The sequence below is a fragment of the Perissodus microlepis genome, chromosome 23 (genome assembly GCF_051167445.1).
Source record: "Perissodus microlepis isolate ML-2025 ecotype Zambia chromosome 23, ASM5116744v1, whole genome shotgun sequence".
Lineage (NCBI taxonomy): Eukaryota > Metazoa > Chordata > Actinopteri > Cichliformes > Cichlidae > Perissodus > Perissodus microlepis.
Genome location: NC_140482.1, coordinates 5,425,513 through 5,446,884, shown reverse-complemented (window position 1 = coordinate 5,446,884; position 21,372 = coordinate 5,425,513). Strand labels below are relative to the sequence as shown.

General features: G+C 39.6%; 2 protein-coding genes across 2 annotated transcripts; one reads left to right on the top strand and one right to left on the bottom strand.

Annotated features, from left to right (window-relative positions):
• The first annotated feature begins 351 nt into the window (after positions 1 to 351).
• Positions 352 to 3,912, top strand: unc50 (unc-50 homolog (C. elegans)). Its single transcript, XM_084922167.1, has 6 exons — positions 352 to 460; positions 1,305 to 1,570; positions 1,757 to 1,877; positions 1,985 to 2,124; positions 2,388 to 2,495; positions 3,229 to 3,912. Exons 2-6 carry the CDS (start codon positions 1,309 to 1,311, stop codon positions 3,363 to 3,365), a joined length of 768 nt encoding a protein of 255 aa, XP_084778293.1. The 5' UTR covers positions 352 to 460; positions 1,305 to 1,308; the 3' UTR covers positions 3,366 to 3,912.
• Positions 3,913 to 17,136: 13,224 nt separating this feature from the next.
• LOC146360844 (nucleoside hydrolase-like) lies at positions 17,137 to 21,372 on the bottom strand. The gene is made up of 8 exons (XM_084922629.1): positions 21,318 to 21,372; positions 20,438 to 20,615; positions 20,170 to 20,349; positions 19,259 to 19,370; positions 19,006 to 19,142; positions 18,778 to 18,855; positions 18,468 to 18,560; positions 17,137 to 18,377 (listed from the first exon to the last, which is right to left on the bottom strand). Exons 2-8 carry the CDS (start codon positions 20,612 to 20,614, stop codon positions 18,228 to 18,230), a joined length of 927 nt encoding a protein of 308 aa, XP_084778755.1. The 5' UTR covers position 20,615; positions 21,318 to 21,372; the 3' UTR covers positions 17,137 to 18,227.

The window sequence follows — 21,372 nt, the reverse complement described above, 5'->3', positions numbered from 1 at the left end:
CGACTTAAAAAATTAAAAAAAATTAAAGTAAAGTAAATTAAAAATGTAAAATAAAATTTGAAATCTCAATTATTTAAAACAGGACGGTGTTTGAAAAAAAAAGAAACTGAACTCGGTTTGTAAATTTTATCTTGTGGATATAAAATGTATTAATAATATGGAACAAAGTAATGATATACTGGTCTGTGTTTTGGGAAAAAACAAAACAAAACAAAACAAACAAACAAACAAAAAACCCACTGATAACTACAAGGCGTTTTAAATTGCCACACTGGAGACTTTCTCACCGTATGAAAGTTCAAACTTCACCTTTGACTACATTTCCCATGAGGAAGGGAACGTTACCGGAACTATCTACGTGTGCATTTTCGCGACAGTTCAGGAAGCATCATATGCAAACAGCTACAGAAAACGAGCAGTAGTTTGGGCTTTCTCATGTGAAGGACTACAAGAGAAACAGGTAATTTTGTCTTTAAGTGAGGAATTTCAGTCGTTTACCAAAAAACTAAATAGCTACTGTTCAATTTGCGTTATGGTTATTGCTGGTGAGACTTAACGGGCCGTCTCGTCTTATTAAAGTAGCTAGCAACGTGCTAACTGTGTCTGCTAGCAAACAAAGCGACAAGGAGATTAAAACATATCAGTGTTTATGCAGGAAGTCACTATTATTATTTAGTATGTGTCCTATTTAATTGATACGTATGAGATGACTTTACATAATGTGTAGATGTTTGATCCAACTTAGTGAAAATGCACCAGATAGCTGCTTCTGTGCTGTTCTTTTTAAGCAGTTGTTTTTTATTGAAGAAAGCCAAGAATGCTTATCAATCACAACTTGCTGTAGGACATATATAATATTACAGGTTAAGAAGATATAGTGTACAAGTTTGCTTTGCAGGACTATGTGTCAAATTTGAAACCTGAATTGACAGCTAAGGTACAGCTTATATATAACTTACACTACGCTGTAGGGCATCGTGTCTAGGAGTTAAGTTTGATGAACTTCTCTATGGCTGTCCATGGTTTTCCAAAATGGCTTTATTGTGGGTTCCTTATCAATTTTACAATCACGCACCAAATCCTTCATACTAAGCATTTAAGCACATTTATATGACAAATGTATCACACAGAGCATGTCAGGTGTAATAAAAACGAGTGGAAATGCATGTAAATCATCCATCCTTGCTCTGGAAGCTTTGCCAGTAGGCATAAAATGGCATAATACAGTATAGTTATAAATTCATCCTAATTTTGTCTCAGGTTAGAGTCCTTTTCACTTTTCACTCTTCTCATCTGATTTTCAGCACCATGTTGCCAACCACAAACAGCAACGGTGCCCTGGCTTCCAGGGACGCTGCACGCCACACAGCGGGTGCAAAGCGCTACAAGTATCTGCGGCGACTGCTTCATTTCAGACAAATGGACTTTGAGTTCGCCCTGTGGCAGATGCTTTACCTGTTTACCTCTCCTCAGAGGGTGTATCGCAACTTCCAGTACAGGAAACAAACTAAAGATCAGTGGGCCAGAGATGATCCTGCTTTCCTGGTCCTGCTCAGTATCTGGCTATGTGGTAAGTCAATACTCATTCCCTAAATAATTAAAGAGCACTGTGGTCAAGGTTTGATGAGGATATTTGTGAATTTTACTTCTAACCTAATCTGTTTGACTACATTTAAACAATCACTTGTCCTGCCAGTGAAACCCCGATGTTGGCTCTCTGCTATGGTACCTAAACACTCCCTGTGTTGTTGTGCAGTGTCAACAATAGGCTTCGGTCTTGTGTTGGAAATGGGAGTCGTGGAGACGCTGAAGCTGCTGCTCTGGGTCGTCTTTGTTGACTGTATAGGAGTCGGTCTGCTCATATCAACTATAATGTGGTGAGCAGTAGCATTGAATAAATTAATGAGATGTCCTCTTATTTACTCTAATTAAGGCGTATTGTTTGTTCTTTACTGCATGCCAAATCTTATGTGTTCTTCTCCAGGGTGGTCACCAACAGGTACCTGCTGAAACAACCCAGCAGAAACTTTGACGTGGAGTGGGGCTACGCATTTGACGTTCACCTCAATGCTTTCTACCCGCTTTTAGTCATCCTGCACTTCCTGCAACTTTTCTTCATCAACCGTGAGTAGCCTGTAGATCTGTATGAGTTTAATCAGCATGTGTGAAATTAAATCATCTGATTCAAACCAACAAATGTTTGTCAGTACAGTTAAAATAAAATTTAAAGGGCTAAAGAAATGTTTATGATGCTCTTGCTTCACTACATTTCTCTTTTTCATTTCTTATTTCTTTAATTTTGTACCATGGCAGTTGCTAATATTTAGGCTTGATAATTTCTCCATAGATGCATTACAGCACTGATGACTCTTCTTGTGTGTTTTTAGATCTTGTGATGATAAGTTCAGATTGGTTCTTGGGATATTTTGTCGGAAACACTCTATGGTTGATTGCTATTGGTTATTATCTCTACATAACCTTCTTAGGGTACAACGGTAAGTACCCTGCACATCATAATGCACACAACTGGTGTGCTGCATGCATTTTTTAATCTGTTTTTGATTTATTGCTGAAAATTCAATTTCATTATATCTTAGTTACATTAGAAATGAAAAAAAAATCTTATTTTTTTTAATTTATGAATTTTCAGGTTCATCATTTGTTGATTTTCTTAGTCTTAATCTGTGAAAATACTGACTGTTGATTTCTCCAACAATGTGTCACCTTGTTATCACTAAAAAGCTGCTGTAAATTGGTGATTAACGCCAAAAGGTGATCAGAAAAGTAGCATAACATTTTCTACTGCGCATGAAAATGTTTCATAAATTTTTGTAACTTAACAACTATAATTTTGCTATAATTTACAAAGTCCAATCAGCCCTAATTTTCAACATTATTAGTATTTTATGGGCTTAGATGTGCAATAACAAAATGTAATACAGCACTAAAATGTGATCTTGATTTTGCTACCATCTAGTGGCCATTTGGTGACATTGACACAAGTGCAGCAGACTAAACTTTGAATTTACACACATCTACAGGTTTTTTCGCTAAAGTAAAGTGAGAAGGGTTTAACTTATCAGAGATTCATTTTCTTTGTGGCTATAAAGCAGCATGATCACCATGGAGCACGTATACCTTGAGAGAAATGTAGTTTGTGTTTCAGTGTGATTGCAGTTCTTGCTATCAGTGGTTCATGTAAAGAGTCTTCTCTTTCAATCCTCACAGCTCTACCCTTCCTGAAGAACACCGTGGTGCTGCTCTACCCCTTTGCTTTGCTCGGCCTCCTCTACATCCTCTCCATATCTCTGGGCTGGAACTTCACTCGGGGTCTCTGCTCTTTTTACAAGTACAGAGTCATGTAGGACAGGCTTGCCTCTGAGATTGGACACTAGCTGGCTCCAGGCTGACGCAAAATCTGTTTTCAGCTCATCTCTACGTGACAATGACTCCACGTCCAGCTGCTGTCAGACAGGATTTGGCTGAGAGGGACCTCTGGTGGACTCTTGGTAAACTGGTTGATTGATGCTGAGCTGGGTGACACTGCTCAGCTCTCTCTTGATTTTCTGTTTGGCTGTGATGTTGAGCTGTGGCTACAAAGTCCGTTAACGGTGATGTGTTCAGACTGGTGACCGAAACGATGGGGGGTGGGGATGAGACGCAGCTTTTACTGTTGTTTTTTTGTATGATTTGTAAATATGGCTCTGGCAGGTTGTAATATAAACACAGAGGTTTGTTTCTGATGAGTTTGCTTTGTTTCTTTGAGTTTTCTTAAAAAAATAATCAGATTCTGCTTATTGAAGAAGGAAAAAAAAAGTTAAGTTAGAAACATGGGATGCAAACTTATTTTCTTTCTTTTCTTTTCTAAAAGTGTACATTCCAAAGCACTTTCAATAAAAGGTTTTAACTTAAGGTGCCTCAGTTTTATGTGCTGGCACAGGTTCAGCACAGTTTAGTTTAAAGCTCCCAGCAGCAGCAGCGTTTTTGTTCTCTGGATTGCTTTTGTAGTAACATGCTTCAGTCTCACGGTGTCGCTGTTGCAGTTGCAATCACAACTGAGAAACTCGCTGAAGCATCGCTGATGCTTTTGCTTTCTGTGTAAATGAAGAGTGACTATTACAAAGGCTGGAAGATCTTAGCAGATGTGTTCAGTGTGTCCCATCAGTTCATACTGTTGATACAAAGCAAAAAAGGGTAAAATAGTCATCGTGCTATCCTGTGATGTTCTAAATAAAATGGAAAATTAATGTAGTCTCATTAACTTTATGAAAGTTATGTTACCAGTAGGGATAAATAAATAGCCCTAAATGTAGAAAATTTATCTTAAAGTCCATAAAAATGTAATTTTATTTAAGAAAATATATCATATCCAGCCTGCACGCATTAAAGAAATCATTCAAGTAATTTCAATAATTATGGGATGTTTGCCTTTCTCTGTGTGCACGTCAGCGTGGCCTCATTCAAAATGCCAGGAGTGAGAAGCAGATTTTCCCAAATGCCGCACCAATAAACTCAACTCAGTTCTGCTTAATATTAATTTTATTTTTTCATAAATGGCTGTTGGTAAGAGCAGATGGAAAGGTAAAATAGGCATGTTAAAATGTTATCACTATTTAATCAACATTCCCAGAGCAAAAAGTACATATTTTTGCAAAAAAAAAGGTTAACTTTATACAAAGTGCAGCTGCTATTTTGCTTGTAGTTGAATTACTTCATCTGCAGTTTTTTCCCCTTGTAACAGTAACAGAAATGCACACATGAAGGTAGCTCCAAGGAACATCTTCTCAGCATCTCTTAAGTTTTCAGAAAAGATTAAAAGTCCATCAGTGATACTGGTGTGAAGTGCTCTGACAGTAACAAAAGTGAATAAATCACTTGCTGTCATCCATTTCACTGAGTGCATTGATGCCCGCTCCTCTGTAATCTCAAACTCTTTTGTTATCCCACGCTCTCATCGCTCACTGAGTGACACGCAGTCTGACGACGCCACATTTTTGGATTGCCTTGGAACCCTGGCTCAATAGGTGCTAAAAAAGGACTTTGTACCAGGTGCTGCCACCTATTAGAAAACCCTTAAATTGGTGTTGAGTTGACTCGAGTAGATACTAATGGAGAAGGGCTGTGTGAAGAAGTATTAAATGTAGGATTCAGTGTGTGAATGTAATCAGCACCGTCACTTTAACCTCCTAAGACACGAACTCTTCCACGACATGCATTTTTAATTTCTCTTTGATATTTGGGCTGATTGGGTCCTGATGAATGTAAAAACAAAGAATTACCAGATTTGTTTTTTTTACCTAATTTTTGTCTCTAAGAAAAATGAGAGCCACATGAGGATATTATAAAATTTCGATAGAACAGTAGCAGTATAATGTCCTAGTAAGTGGATATCAGGCCCTTGTAGAGCAAAATTTTGTATTGAGTATTTTGGTCTAAATAACCCAAAATGTGATGTCCACATATGTGGACGCCAGGTCCTAGATGTAGATGTTTCCTACTCAGGATTTAACCTAATGACCATGAACACCAAAGCCTGCTCTGTACCAGTCCAATTGTGCATCACTGTAATCTTCACCACAGTTCTGCAAACGAACTAGTTTTGTGTGCACTCAACTGTATCTAACTGCCTGGTACAATATTTCCATGCAGTCTTTGAATAACACAAAATTTTGCATGATGTTTCACAAAAAACACAATTTAATCACATTATGTGTATGAGTTAATTTTCCAGCTGATAAAATGTTTCTCTCAAATGTACAGTTATAACCTTTGAAAATTACTTACCATCTTCCTCTGCTGTCTTTCTCACACCTTTCTCCATCTCTCAGTGTGCATATTTTTTTTCTCTCAATGGGAAATAAAGTAGCTGGACTTTTATCTAGCAGATAAATTTAATGAGAAAGAGCATTCAGCTTTCAAGTCAAGTCAAGTGGCGTTTTATTGTCATTTCAATCATGTACAGTGGTACAGTACAGAGTAAAATGAAAATAGGTTCCTCCAAGACCCTGGTGCTACATATAACATATGACAGACAATCAGCACAGGACTACGTAAAGTGCAATGTGCAAAAATTGCAAAAAAACAAGACAAGCTAGTGCAACATTAGACATATCACGATGATACAGACACAAGACAGTGCAATGGAAATGTGCAAAATACTGACTACTGAATTTCCCGGAGGAACCCACACGAGGGATTAATAAAGTTTTATCTAATCTGTTGTGCCAAAAGTATCTTGGAGTAAGGGGTGTGAGGGGTCTTTGCAGATGGAGCGGGTGCTATAAGTGTCCGTGATGGAGGGGAGAGAGGCTCCAATGATTTTCTCAGCTGCTCTCACTATCCGTTGCTGGGTATTGCAATCCAATACGGTGCAGCTACCTTGCTGGGGACGCTCTCGATAGTCCCTCCGTAGAACGTGGGGAGAATAGATGGAGGGAGATGGGCTTTTCTCAGCTTCCGCAGGAACTAGAGATGCTGTTTGACCTTCTTAGTTATGGAGCTGTATTGAGGGATCAGGCCCCTCCTCTGTGGAACCAGCTTCCAGTTTGGATTCAGGAGACTGCCCCTCCCTGAGTCTGGTTCTGCTGGAGGTTTCTCCCTGTTAAAAGGGAGTTTTTCCTTCCTACTGTCACCTTCCCTAAATATAATTGTTGGAGTTTTCTCTGTTTTCTTTGTATTGTTGTAGGGTATTTACCTTGAAATGTAAAATGTCTTGAGGCGACTTTTGTTGTGATTTGGTGCTAATATATATAATTGAATTGAATTAAAAACTGAGCAAAAACTATATTCGTCTTTGAGATATTCCATTTATGTATTGCAACTGCTGCTTTATCTAGCCTGGACTGTGACTAGATTATGGGAATGACAACCAAAAGAGGGTCAAAGGGGGTCAGTTTAACCTCACAGGATGAGCAGAGATTGTATGCTACAAAACTAAATGCAACAGCTTGAGTTCAGCTTTGACTTATGCTATCTAATATAGCCAAAAGATGTTTTAATGTTTAGAAAGTAAAGGTTGAGGATGTAAGCAGACTGTGGGATGACATTATATTGTCATTAGGAACTTAGCAAGTATCTCCAGTAATATGCGTGCACATCAGAACTAATGGGAACAAGTTCTCATCATCACTTGATAGTATCTGAACACTGTACACTTTATCCCCTGAATTATGCTACACATATAAATAGATAAGTGATCAAATCTAAAGTTTATCACTATTTATTCAACAACGCCTTTTAACTTTATGTGAAGTGCTGTTTCTATTTCGCTTGTAGTTAATTACTTTGAAAGCAACAATGTAGCATTTTCATATTTTACAATTCTTGTAGCATTCGTTGTCATGGTCATCATCCTGATATCCTGTTGCAATTATGGCGTAAGTGTTAGGATGTTAGGATGAATGGGTTAGGGGTTAGGGTTTGTTTCTAAGGATTTAGCAATTGCACAATGTGAACATGGCAACTTGGCCTCACAAAACTCCCTGACTGAAATGAGCTATCAATCCCTTTGTCATTTATTGTAATTGTTTATTTGTATATATATATAAAATCTGTACTTTTTAAAGAGTCTTCATGTTTTTTTATCATCATCAAATTTATATTGCAAATGTAAATAAATATACATGTAATGTGGCAGTAGCCCCATTTCATGGCTCTCAGGTATTTGCATACATTTGGCTTAGATAAGCACAACAATCACCAGGTCTGAACTGCCAGCCTTCCAAGAAGTCTACAGACAGCGCTTTAGGAGGAAGGCCCAGAGGATCCTCTCTGATCCTGGCCAGACATCCTTCACACTCCAGCTGTCACACAGAAGGTACAGGAGCATCTGGACCTGCACCAGCAGATTCAGGGACAGTTTCACAAGCCATCAGTCTACTAGTGGTGGGTGGATCGATCCAAATATCGATAGTATCGATCCCAAGTCGGCATTGGTATCTGATCGATACTAGCCTGGTGAGATCGATTCTTTACTTTGAGTTCTGCTTGTTTGCTATGCTGTGCTTTCGGCAAAAACAAAACAACCAGGTCGCTGGACTCACCGCTCCTGTGTCAGCGGAGAGCACTTTGCTCCCTCTCCCCCACTTTTATGTTTCGGTGTTGCACTGACACGTCACGTGACTTAGACACTTTGGGGGTTGTTAAGTTGTTTACATATTAATTATATATATTTTTTTGTTTTTGTTGTTGAGAATTTTAATTGTGATTTTTTTGTATTATAGTTTATCAACAGTATTTGTTTTAATTTGTTTACTGGTTTGCGTGCACTTAAGATTAAAAAAAAAAAGATCGCCACCACGGCAGACCCGATGGCATTTTCATAATTAATTCTCACAATAATCACACGGTTGCTGTAACCGTACATTCAACGGCTGCAGCTCTCCCGCTGGCAGCCGTACACATCACCACCGCCAAACCTGCAGCGGCATCGCAGAACACGCCCTGCCACATACCCCCATCGCCCGCTTCACCTCACCCCGCGAGCAGCAGAGGGAATCGGCCCGGACCATCGGTGCCCCACGCCCCAGCCCAGCGATGGGGAAGTGTCCACTCTGGCGGTTGCCCGCGCCTCCAGCGGACGCACCGGAGCTAGCCTGATGGCCACCCATATCGCAAGCAGCGGCGGCGCAGCAGGCGTGGAAGTGAGCTGGGGACCATGCAGCCTGCGTGCCGAAGTGGACAGCATGCCACCTTCAGGTGTGGCAGGACCCCCACGCACCTCGACCTCCGCCTCCAGCTTGGCAGATCCTGCTGGCGCGCCAGCCTCCGGCTCACCCCGAGCCTCGCGCTGTCCACCCTTACAGTGATCACACGGTTGCTGTAACAGTAGCCTACATTCAACGGCTGCAGCCCTCCTGCTGCCAGCTGTACATGTGACCTCTGTGTAGTGTCTTCTCTGGTCTGCATTCACAACAAAAAGGCAATGGTTAGAATGCTCTCTTTTTAATGTCGTGGGCAATCAGCACAAAATCTCGCAGGAATCCTCCATTATTCTTAGGATTACATTTCCACTTGCAGTGTGATCGTATAGTGGTAAATTTATACAACCAAAATAGAAAAACCTCAACACCATTAACATTGCATGTTAAATTTCCCAAATGAAAGGAATATAGAAATATATTTTAAAGCTGTACATGAAACAATGTGAATTCTCTAAACAGTGTGGCACAGTCACATACCTGCATTCACAACAAAAAGGCAATGGTTAGAATGCTCTCTTTTTAATGTCGTGGGCAATCAGCACAAAATCTAAACGGGAAAGCAACAACAGAGTTAGCTAACTATGCTCCCATTTTGTTTCCTCTCTTCCCAATAAAGAAATCTCACCTAAACATGCACTCAATTCTACATAAAGACTGGAGAAATGACCCGCAACAAATGATGTATAAACAACAGAAATAATCGGGTCAGACTGTATTACTTTAACAGCCTGCGATATGATTTTTCCTCCCCACGACATTTGCGCATTCCTTACCTCGCAGGAATCCTCCATTATTCTAAGGATTACCCAGAATCCCTTGCCCTTTGTGAATGTTGCAGGGTGACCACAATAATAAAACATTTTTTATTTAATTATAAATAAATTATTTCTCCTAATTATGTCCTGGGTTTTAACTAATTAATAATGCCAAAAGAAACATCACAAAAAACACTTAAGGTCATGAAAATTAATTGCGATTTAGCAATTCAGTGAGGCATCCACCTCATTTATTGAAAAGTATCGTATCGGTATTGGTATCGGCGATACTGGCCCGAATTTACTTGGTATCGGATCAGTACCAAAATATGCAGTATCGCACACCACTACAGGCTACTGAACTGCTGAAATGTTGGACAATGGACAACACTGAGGGGACTAACTTCACTAACTTTCACATTGGTACTTCTTAAAAGTACCACCACAACACATGAGGTGCAGATTACAATACAAATATCGTGGTTTCATTCAACTTTTAGGTTCATTGTTAAAGAGCATGTACAAAAACATTATGACATCTTTCATTAGCATGATACACCACCTTCCCCCAGAGACAGAGTTGTGCTAAAACAGGTGCATGTGTCTTAATGAAAGAGGCTCACCCCAACATAAAGTCAGACTTTATGTTCATTTGATCACCACAGAACTTGTGTGGTTACATCTTTAGCAAAAACCTCGATTTAACTCTTTCACCTCTGCAGTGGAGTTTAGTCTGAGGACACTCAACAAAAAGGTGCTATTGTAATAGGGGGGCATTTCTTACTCCTATGAGAAGCAAGAGTTAACTTGAGGATCAGGTTGGACGTGTCTGTTGGTGGTTGGCATCCCAATGACACTTCCTCCAGGGCTGAAGTGGGACTGTTAAAAAGTGTGTTAATGCATTACCATTACAGGCTCTGCCAAACTGCATTCTTGACACTTGATTCGAGAAGGTGTGAAAGGTAATCCTGCAGCATATTTTGCCACTCACACTTGACAATACACCTGTGTTTGCTAACATCTTCCTGCCACAGTACAGTGTAAATATAAGCAAATGAATTAAAAAAGGAAAATACATTGATAATTTTCTGCTAGGACATTATGTGTTTTTTAAGAAGTCAGCTAATTGGATTATATTTCAGAAAAGCTTTAAGTATTTTTTTAATTTTATTTTTTAAATTTAATGTTATTTTTTCACCATTATAAAGCAAGCGACTGCTCCACCAGAACCTGAGTTTTTACATGTTTGCATGAGGAGATTTTGGCTGGACATAAAAAAACTGTTTTGAGGAACACTTTCCCTTTTTATTGTTTGCTTCCACGTATATGATTTATTTAAAGATGAAATAACTTGGTGTCATTGTAAAGTGTGGGATCAGATTTATTAATTTAAAAGGTGGCTGAGTGCTGTTTAAGTGAACAGTCTGCTCACTGGAGTTCAATCATTAAACCTTCTAATAACTAAAAACAGAAAGATTTATGTAGCTTTAATTTACACATTTCATGCCACAGAGTAAAATCCATGCATAAAAATGAACTTCTCACATAATTTGAGCTTTAAGAAAGTGACATCTGGTTCTTTGACAGTCACTCACTCAAACAGATAAGAAGATTTGATAAGACATCCCGAGAAACTGAAACTTCAACACAGATATACCAACAGATGAACTGTTGATGTAAAAGTTTGTACTTGTTTGTAAAGTGACATTGCCATTTCGCTTTTAGTTTAATTATTTTATCTGCAGGTTTTTTCTTGTTAAGTGACAGAAATCCAGTTGTCCACTTATATGAGTTAGGTTCAGGGTCTGAAGTGGAAATGTGAGGCCAGCAGACAGGTGATCATCACATCAAGAGTCAATCTGTGTCTGGATTTGTTAAACTTCAACAATAAAAATGTTTGTTCCAATTCTGTGATTGAATTCTGTACATGGAGTTGGCTCTGAGTCTGCGGTCATACCCCGATGATGTTAACTATTTTAGTTACAACATCAACAACACGGGTAATTTTTAACGCTGACCCACGCGGTGCTGTATAATACAATGCAAAAATACCAGTTTAATTTCCTGGTTCATTTTTTGCTTGGATTTAATATGGATTAGGCTATATTTTAAAATAAGCCAACCTGAATCAAGAAACAAATTAATCATACTTCACTAATATTGAGTAGTTTTTCATAGTATTAGAACTATTTTTCTCATTGCAGTGCATTCATTTGCTGCAAGTAAGAATTCTGTCGCGTAAAGGCTGCGTGCAGGCAGGAATAGGACCCAAAGTGCAGACGCTCGGAGGCAAGAGTGTACTTCAAAACAGCTTTAATGCTAAACTCAAAAAGTAACAAAACTGAGACTCCAAAATAAACACAGACAGACAGACAGGAGTAGATCGCAACACAGACAGATGAAAACACAGGGCTTAAATACATAGAGGGAGCAATCAGGGAATGAGTAACAGGAGGGACACACAGCTGGGGCAAATCAGGCCTAACGAAACAGGGGAAGCAAAACCAGATACATTAACATAAGACATGGACCTTCAAAGTAAAACAGGAAACATAACACAGACTGAACTTACAGACACAGACTCACAGGCAGGCACTACAACAGAGGGAACAGAGACGTGGGACCAGGGCAGACACAGACACTGACTAAACACGGGGATATAGCAGACAGGGGAGACAGCAACTAAAGATTACACAGAGGCATAAACCATAAGACCGAACTCAAAGAAACCAAAGACTAGAAATGATAAATAATATAATAAACTCAAACCTCTGGGTCAACGACCCAGGCATCCTAACAAATTCAAAACATTAAAAAACCTGTAATTTAGCATATTTAACTTACTTTTGGGACTTGATATCAAGTACTTTTATCTAAAATTGAGCTTTTTAAAACTTATTTTAACCCTCTTCAATTCTCAAATGTGTTCTTTTATTTCTGGATTAAAAAAAATCTTATTTCAAGATTTCTTATTAAGTAAAATAAACTTGCTGCATGGACAGATAATTTCACTTGTTTTCAGTGCTTTTTGTATCAAATGTAGTATTTTTTTCCTAAATGTAGACTAGCCATTTTTGCAGTGTGCACATCAAAGTTTGCTCAAAGTGTTGCATGGAATAAAGAGAATTGTATTGATTAAAGAGATTGTTGATTGAGCATTTAAACACAGAGTGTTGTTCTTCCTTCAGCCTGAAGATCAAAGAATTGGGTTTTTAACAGCATACAAATTAATTTCTTCCATAATATTTTTTTATTCTTACTTTGGAAGATTTGAGTTTTGAGCAAGTGAAGTCTGGGTTCGTGACAGCCACTCGCTTATACAGATAGATAAAGATAAAGATGGTCTGATTAGACACTAAGAGAAACCAAAACTTCAATATACCAACTGATAAGTTGTTCTTTCCAGCGTTTATACTTATCCATTGTCCTTAGCTGCATCACATCACTTGTGGGTTTGCCAGCTGATGCAAGATTTGCAATATATATCTATATTTCTGTCAGAGGAGGACAGCTGTCCTTTTCAGATCCCTCAGGCAGATGTGTGTAAATACCTTTAAAAGGTAAACACACGGAAAGCTCCCCGACCAGATAACATCCCAGGTCGTGCTCTCAAAGCATGTACACATGAAGTGGCAGCTGTCTTCACAGACATCTTCAACCTCTCCCTGTTTTTGTCTGTAGTCTTCTCATACTTTAAGAGGACGGCCATCATCCCTGTCCCAAACAAACCTAATGTGAGCTAACTGAATGACTGTCACCCAGTAGCACTCATCTCTATCGTTATTCAGTGCTTTGAGTGTAAAGTCAAAGCTCACATCACATCTTCACTGCCTGCTACACTTGATCCTTTTCAGTTTTCATACAGGCCAAATAGATTCACAGATGAACTTTTTAACTATCAAATAAGGGACACTCTGGCATTCCAGAAGCACAATGCACAACCAGCTGGGTACAATGTAAATATACAGTGTAAATATACAGAGATTTAAGGTTGACTAAGGGAACCAATTTTTGCTCATCATACAAGACCTCCTGGCTAAAATGGGATAGTTGGCAACCCTAGCCCTCTCCTAATGGGACCATAACAACACATGTGTGGATGCTGTTTATTGACTAAAGCTCAACTTTCAACATTATAATTCCATCCAGGCTCATCATGAAGTTTGGGAATCTGCACATCAGCATCTCCTTATGCAGCTGAATTTTGACTTGTTCCTGAGCCATAGCAGTTACATTTTTTTCTTCTTATCTTGGTAGAACGTGCGCTTTGAGCGTCTGAGGTCTCGATTCTTGGCAGTCACTCGCTTACACAGATAAAAAGATCATCTGATTAGCGATCCAGAGAAACCCAAACTTCAACATACCGACTAACAAGTTGTTGTTGCCAATTTTTATCCATGGCCACTATCCTCAAAGCTTTGGTACATTCTTCTTTGTTTATAGTGATCTTATGCAAGAGCAGCAATATTCAAACTTCCTGCTGTCAGATTTTCCCCAGGTGTATTTAACAATAACTGAGTTTAAAAACAGAAAGGACGAAGATGTTGATGGTTTTAAGAGGACTGTGGCACTTTGGTGCTTGAAAAACAACTACACTTCATTTAGATAGAAAACAACTTGGTTATATTATAAAGATAAGAACACAACACATGGGGTGCAGACTGCATTATATATATCATTGTTTCATTCAACTTTTAAGTTCATTGTTGAAGAGCGTATATAAATATATTAGGGCATCTTTCATTAGCATGATACGCCACTCTATCGAGAGTATTCTGTCTGCCTGTCTGGTAACCCTGTATGGCAATTGTAATGCTCTGGTCTGCAAAGCTTTAAGGAGGGGGGTCAGAGAAGCGCAACAATCACCAGGTCTGAACTGCCAGCAATCCAAGACGTCTACAGACAGCGCTTTAGAAGGAAGGCCCAGAGGATCCTCTCTGATCCTGGCCAGACATCCTTCATGCTCCAGCTGTCACACAGAAGGTACAGGAGCATTCGGACCTGCACCGGCAGATTCTGGGAAAGTTTCACAAGCCATCAGGCTGCTGAACTGCTGAAATATTGGACACTGAACTCATTCCTACATAAAGACAGACTTCAAGCTCATTTGACCACCACAGAATTTGTTTGTGTTCACCTCATTTGCCAAAACCTGAATGTAACTTTTTCACCTCTGCAGTGGAGTTTAGTCTGAGGACACTCAACAAAAAGCTGCTGCTATTGCTACAATATGCTATTGTAATAGGGTTCTATTTCTTACTCTTATGAGAAGCAAGAGTGAACTTGAGGATCAGGTTGTACGTGTCTGTTGGTGTTTGGCATCTCAACGACATTTCCTACAAACTGCTGTTCAACACAAACCGCTGCAGGGCTGAAGCATGATTGTGAAAATGTGTGTTAACTCATGATTATTACAGGCTGTGCCAAACTGCATTCTTGACACTTGATTCAGCAGGTGTGAAAGGTCATCCTTCAGTATATTTTGGCACTCACACTTAACAGTAAACCTGTGTTTGTTAATATCTTGCTGCCATGGTACAGTGTATAAGCAAATGAATGAATGAATGAATTAAAAAAAGGAAAATGCACTTATTATTTTCTGCTAGGACATTATCTCTTTTTTTGAGTTATTAATTGGATTATATTGCAGAAATGCATGAAGCTCTTTAACTTTACTTTTTAATTTAATTTATTTATTTTGCCATCTGGAATCCAATATAAAATGAGCGACTGCTCCACCACAATCTGAGTTTTTACATGTTTGCATGAGGAGATTTTGGTGGAAAATAACCAAACATAAAGACCGGTTCATACGGTTTTGAGGAAGACTTAAGAAAAGCTTTATTTTTGCTTACACGTTTATGATTTAATTCAAAAATGAAATAACTCTGTGTTATTGTAAAGTGCGGGACCACATTTAGTAATTTAAAAAGTGGCTGAGTGCTGTTTAAGTGAACTGTCTTATAACTGGAGTTCAATTATTAAACCTTTTAATAACTAAAACCAGAAAGATTTATGTAGCTTTAACTCACACATTTCATGCCACAGAGTAAAATCCATGCATAAAAATGAACTTCTCTCTTTTTTTTTTTTTTGCCTGTCCCATTTGGTTCTTTAGCCGTCAGAATTGTTGCCTGAAGACCAACAAGGAGACCCAATGGATTTACTTTGCCAAATGGATCATCACGGCCTTGCCGTATTGGTCCATTTGATCGACCTTTGTTGTTATTATTTATTTTATTTTATTTTCAGTTGTTGCAGACGGGACAGACATGACTGAGGGATAGGAAAGGGAGAAAGAAAGATGAAGGAAAAGAAAAACAGAAGAGAAGAGGGACAGTGAGAAAGGGCACTTAAAAAGAGAAAGAAGAGGAAAAAAAATCTCCTGGATCACCTGTTGAGACAAAAAGAAGAGAAAACAAGCAAAAAAACAACAACAGAGCAACATACTAAACACAACACCATCGCATTAATCTAGCTAAGTGTAAACAGCAGTAAATACTAAATATTGAATGTTGTTGTGCATCACGCAGGACAGACAGCGCACAATGTGCTTTGAGGTAGCAGCCAATAAAGGTGTAGTTTATGTCTATGAACAGTGAACACCCGTGTGCACACCTGTGTGGATCAGTGCGCTTGTATTCAAAAGGTTTCCCCATGTAATGGTCTGCTAGAGGATGTATAGAGAGACATAGGCCTGTCCCCCAGGGCATGAAGCAGGCATGGAGGAGATCCAGGCTCCAGACATCCAGAAGCCTCAGAGTGCGAGAGCCCAAGGAGGACCACCGGAGGGGCATCCGTGCCACCCTCCTGGGAAGAGCTGAGGAGAGCCCCAGATGAGGGGTCACCCAGTAGCCACGGAGCAGAAGCCAGAGGGGGCTACACTGGCGTGCCCACCGGCTCTCCCGGCAGCCAGCTGTGCCAGAGTGAACCGAGCTGCAGGCCCAGAGGCCAGAGGCCCGAGGGCCCCCTTTGCCCCGGAAGAGGCCTGACCGAGCAACAGGCGCCAGGCTCCGCCAAGTAGTCACCGGGAGTGAGCTGGTACATACCTGAGCGCCCAGCCCCGGACACCAAGAACCACCAACGCACCGACCCCTGAGGGCATCAGTCACCGGCAGGGAGTGTGGTGAGGGGAGATAGGCCTTTGGAGGGCCTGGGAGTTCCCAGAGAGGTGGAGTGTAAGACCTGACCTGACATATAGACACAGACAAACAGGCACACACAGACACAAACATGCATTCCCACCCTCATGCACACATATACAAATACTCAGCACTCACCCAACGTAAGGATAGACATACATGGACACTGTACACACAATCACACTCCCCAAACATACTCTATACCCCAGGTCCAGGTACCCTCGCCCCTAGAGGGGGAAATGGCACCTAGACCCAGGAGATGTTACCCTTTCCCCAGGGGTGGAGGCAAGCAGACCGCCCCAGGCTCGCAGCAGCAGCGAGGCCCCGCATCCCAGATCCCAATCGGACGACCAACACCTCCTCCCAGCTCCCCCGCCCTGATGGCCAGCAGAGAACAGGGGTGTGTGAATGAACTTCTCAAATAATTATAGCTTTGAGCAGGTGAGATCTGGTTCCTTGATAGTCACTCACTCAAATAGATAAGAAGATCATCTGATAAGACAATAAGTGACAGAAATCCAGTCCGTTGTGTACTTATATGAGTGCTTCAAAGTTAGGTTCAGGGTCTGAAGTGGAAATGTGAAGGCCAGCAGACAGGTGATCATCATATCAAGAGTTGATCTGTATCTGGATTTGTTAAACTTCAACAATGAAAATGTTTGTTCCAATTCTGTGACTGAATTCTGTACATGGAGTTGGCTCCGATTCTGCAGTCATACTCTGATGATGTTAACTATTTTAGTTACAACATCAAAAACACAGGTAATTTTTAATGCTGACTCACACAGTACCTCCTGATGTATAAGACAATGCAAAAGTACCAATTTCATTTCCTGGTTCATTTCAGTCACTTTATCTTGCATTTGCTTCAAAAGTCTGACATTTTGTCCTGTCAGATTTGCACAGACATCAAGCTGATAGCCTGTGGCCTGTTAAGGTGTTAAGTTTAATGGGCTAGGGGTTAGGGTTCATTGGTCAGGAGTTAAGGTTGGTGGGTTATGATCTTGGGCAACTTGGCCTTGCAAAACCCCTTAAGTCACATGAGCTACTGGTCCTTTTTTCATTTACTGTAAATTTATTTTACTGTGTTTATTTGTATGTATGCAGACAAATAAAATCTGTACTTATTGCAGTTTTGTCTCTTATTATATTTTGTGTTTACATTGTAAATGTACATAAAGATATAAGTAATGTGGTGGTAGTATCATCTCATATGGAGAGCAATATGTCTCAAAAACGTGACAAATGTGTACAATATAATCCACAAGTATAAACTAAGGTTTACAAATGTGTGTGCAGTCATTTGTGTGTAACTTTTGAGGACTCACTAGCATGCGCTTCATTCCACACACAAATATAAAGTAATTTGACCACACATAAAACTATTTTGCAAATGCATATACCTAAACCTGAATAAATACTGATCATTTATGCAGATACATTTGGGTCACAGCATTAACTCTATTTACTACTACACAGTTGAGAACTGGTCAACTTCTTCAACACCAATCTGGACAAACTGTTTCTTAATGAATGTTGTACATGGTTTGTGAGACTGCAACACAAAAGTTTTTATTTGTTGTTATTAATCATAACACTCAGGCCTCAGAGTGTACAGCATCACTCTTTTAGACTGCATTAATCAACATTTCCTTGAACTTCTCCAAGTCGACGTTCTTCATGATGAAGACTTTGTGTTCTTTTTTCAGCTTCTCGTCGCGGTCCAGCACCATCATGCCTCGAGTGTAGATCCCCTGCAACTCCACCGTCACTGCAACCTGAATGAGTAACAAAAGAATTCATTAAACAATGATTTCAGCTAAGATGTTTTACATTGTAACCTGACAAAAAAAGTTGCAGTCACTTGCCTCTTCACTCTTAGGTATGACTGCATCATTGATGGCTGCAGCCATGGCGTAGGCGTCACAGGGATTAAATTCTTCATGTTTCTGTTCACACTTCTGTTCACACAGTATGTCAGAGGTATTTAGACATCTTATAATATTCTGTAAGTTGTCACCAGTGGGGCACCAAGATTTAAGCAAAAGGGCTGCGAGCATATTTACGCAATACTGAAGATGGGTTAAATTCATTGTTAACTGGAGCTTATTTTCTTGTACAAAGTGAGGACTTAAGACTTAAATGCTTGATGCTTCGTGTCAATTAATACACTCTTACCTGTCTTGAGATGCGTAAAATCTTTTCCACAAAGTCTGATTTTTCAGTATGTACAGATAACCAGGTGTCACAGAAAGACTAAGGGAAAAAAAGACTGTAAGATATTGTCAAATACCACTTTATACACAAACTCAGTGTTAGCAGAGATCCTTTCAAACTTTAAAACTGTTCAGACATTATTCATTGGAACAGAACTGAAGCCCTCGTTCAGCTTGTTTCCCTCCTCACCCATGGCAGGCAGTTCCAGCAGGTGAACTCCCAGGTAGCGATGTAGGTTGGGCATGTGTAGCGGTCCAACACGATGTAAGCAGCCTCTGGGTCACACACAAAGTTAAACTCTCCACATATTGTGACGTTACCCCTGGCTGCACACAGAAACAAACACAGTCACACACTCATTCTCATATATATCAGATATTTATAAGACTAAAATCACGAATGGATAATGAGAGACAGAGGAAATACTCTGTGAGGAGACCACCTTCAATGGTTCCCCCCATGATGTAGAGCGCCTTAAGCTTTTTAGGCAAGGAAGGGTCCAACTGCACTGCTGCAGCCAGGTTCATGAGGGGGGCAGTGGATATGAGGATCACCTGAAGGCAGGAGACAGAGTTGAATTGATGATTTTATTGCCCGCTAACCAACCTTTGAGCTGAAAACAAACCCTCAGATGTAAAATAATAATTTTCCTTGAAAAATTCTTAATATATATGCATCAAGTTTTTAAAATAATTATTATTGATAAATGTGTTTAGAATGAATTGAGAATTAAACTGGTTTGGGATGGCCCAGTGGTGCAGTTTGTCTATTAAGCACTTGAAACTTCATGACAACTGACAGATAATTTTTATGACTTCCCAAATTTAAACTGCATTAAAGCTTCAACTTATGCTTTTTTATGTGTGTTTGGCAACTTTGTGATACTTCGCAACGAGTTGGCTTCTTTCACATCACGTGCATTGTACCCTTTGCAATCCATAACCAACAGATGATATCATTGTGTCTACATCCATTTTTCTGGTCACCATGAAAAAGCAATTAAATCATTAGCTCTGGTTAAACAAGTTTTTATTAGTCAAGTGATGCAATTTCATGTGTGGGAGTTCAACAATTTTTAGCTAAATGTCAACATATTTTTTTAGGAAAACTTCAAGGCATGTCTGCTGAAATAATCTGTGACTGGGCCTTTAAATAAAACATTTGATCAGAACCACAAACCATTTACAAAAAGTGGGTAAATGTATTCATGTATTTTGAGATCACCTACTTCTCCACACAGCATTTTTACCCAACCCCTGTGTAAGCTACAACGTTCTTAGTGTACACATATCACAGGAAAATGAGGCTCTCAATTTTCATTCATGTAAGAAGCTTAATGGTGCAGACACTCACCTCTTTATCATTTGCGTTCACAAGGTCAATAATGGCCTGTTCGGCTTTTTTCTGCTGCACCAGATCCAGGCTTGGTGCGTGTGGATCTGGAACGTCCCCAAACCCGTCTGATCCAAAGAAATTATCTGCATGGTTTTCATGGTCCACCAAAGGCTTTGAGCAGCCACGGTACACTGGAATCTGTATGAGTATTATACGCTGGATGTAAGAACATATCTACGAACATATTCATGTAGAAGGGCTCTCGTACAGCGTGACACAAACTTACGTCCAGCCTGTCGCAGACTTTCAGGACACGAAGGACATTTCTGAGGACATTCTCCACAGATGTGTTGCCATAGCAGCAGGTGATCCCCAAAACATCCACATCAGGTGTGGAGAGGGCCATCATGATGGCAATAGCATCATCCACCCCAGCATCCACATCAATGATGAGCTTCTTCATCCTGTGTTTAACCAGAGGAATCAAACCTGAAGAGTGATTATTTCTAATAATGCACACCTCATTCCTCATTCCACACCATCTATCCCTCCGTTTTTTGACCACATGTCTAACTGTAGCCTATCTCAGCTGTCAGATGGAGGGAAAGAGGCAAAAACACAGATAACTACAAATATTTTAAATAAACACAATACAGTGTTTTTCTCTTCACACTCTCAAAACCTTTCTCTCATAGCATAACTACATGTTTTGTAGCTTTCCTAAATATGAAGGTTAGATTGAAAGACTGCTTCAATTGTTTTATGGTAGAGGCAGGAGAATGTTTTAGATACAGCGTTAAAATGTGTAGTGTTCAGTACAAATATCATAATTAGATCAGCTTTTAAAATATCTGGGATCTTCAGTTTACAATATATATGAAAATAGTGGCTTGCACAATGATTTTGAAAAATGTTCCTGAACAGGTAATTGACCTGCATCTGATTGGGGCAAGGTTAAAGAATTTTAAACAACAGTTTCCATTGTCAAAAAACAAAAAAGAAATCAAAACACCACAAAATTATGCTTTTAGGTGCAATAAAAAGAAAGAAAGAAAAAAAATAAGTGATTTCTGGTGGTTTTAAGAATTACATTTTAAAGATATGTTAACCTTCACAATACAGTGAGATTCTGAAATTATTACTGAAATAAAATGTAAAATACTCACCTGGTAAATGGATTCTGGCAGATGTTTACAGCTTAGTGATTGGAGCTGTGATAGC

Bases quoted from the DNA above. Each gene is read 5' to 3' on its own strand.
- unc50 (XM_084922167.1), top strand. From the start codon at position 1,309: ATGTTGCCAACCACAAACAGCAACGGTGCCCTGGCTTCCAGGGACGCT. The intron at 1,878-1,984 runs GTGAGCAGTAGC...GTTCTTCTCCAG, and splicing joins CTCATATCAACTATAATGTG to GGTGGTCACCAACAGGTACC. The intron at 2,125-2,387 runs GTGAGTAGCCTG...GTGTGTTTTTAG, and splicing joins GCAACTTTTCTTCATCAACC to ATCTTGTGATGATAAGTTCA.
- LOC146360844 (XM_084922629.1), bottom strand. From the start codon at position 20,614: ATGAAGAAGCTCATCATTGATGTGGATGCTGGGGTGGATGATGCTATT. The intron at 20,350-20,437 runs GTAAGTTTGTGT...ATACTCATACAG, and splicing joins AAGTCTGCGACAGGCTGGAC to ATTCCAGTGTACCGTGGCTG. The intron at 19,371-20,169 runs GTGAGTGTCTGC...TCCTGCCTTCAG, and splicing joins TGAACGCAAATGATAAAGAG to GTGATCCTCATATCCACTGC.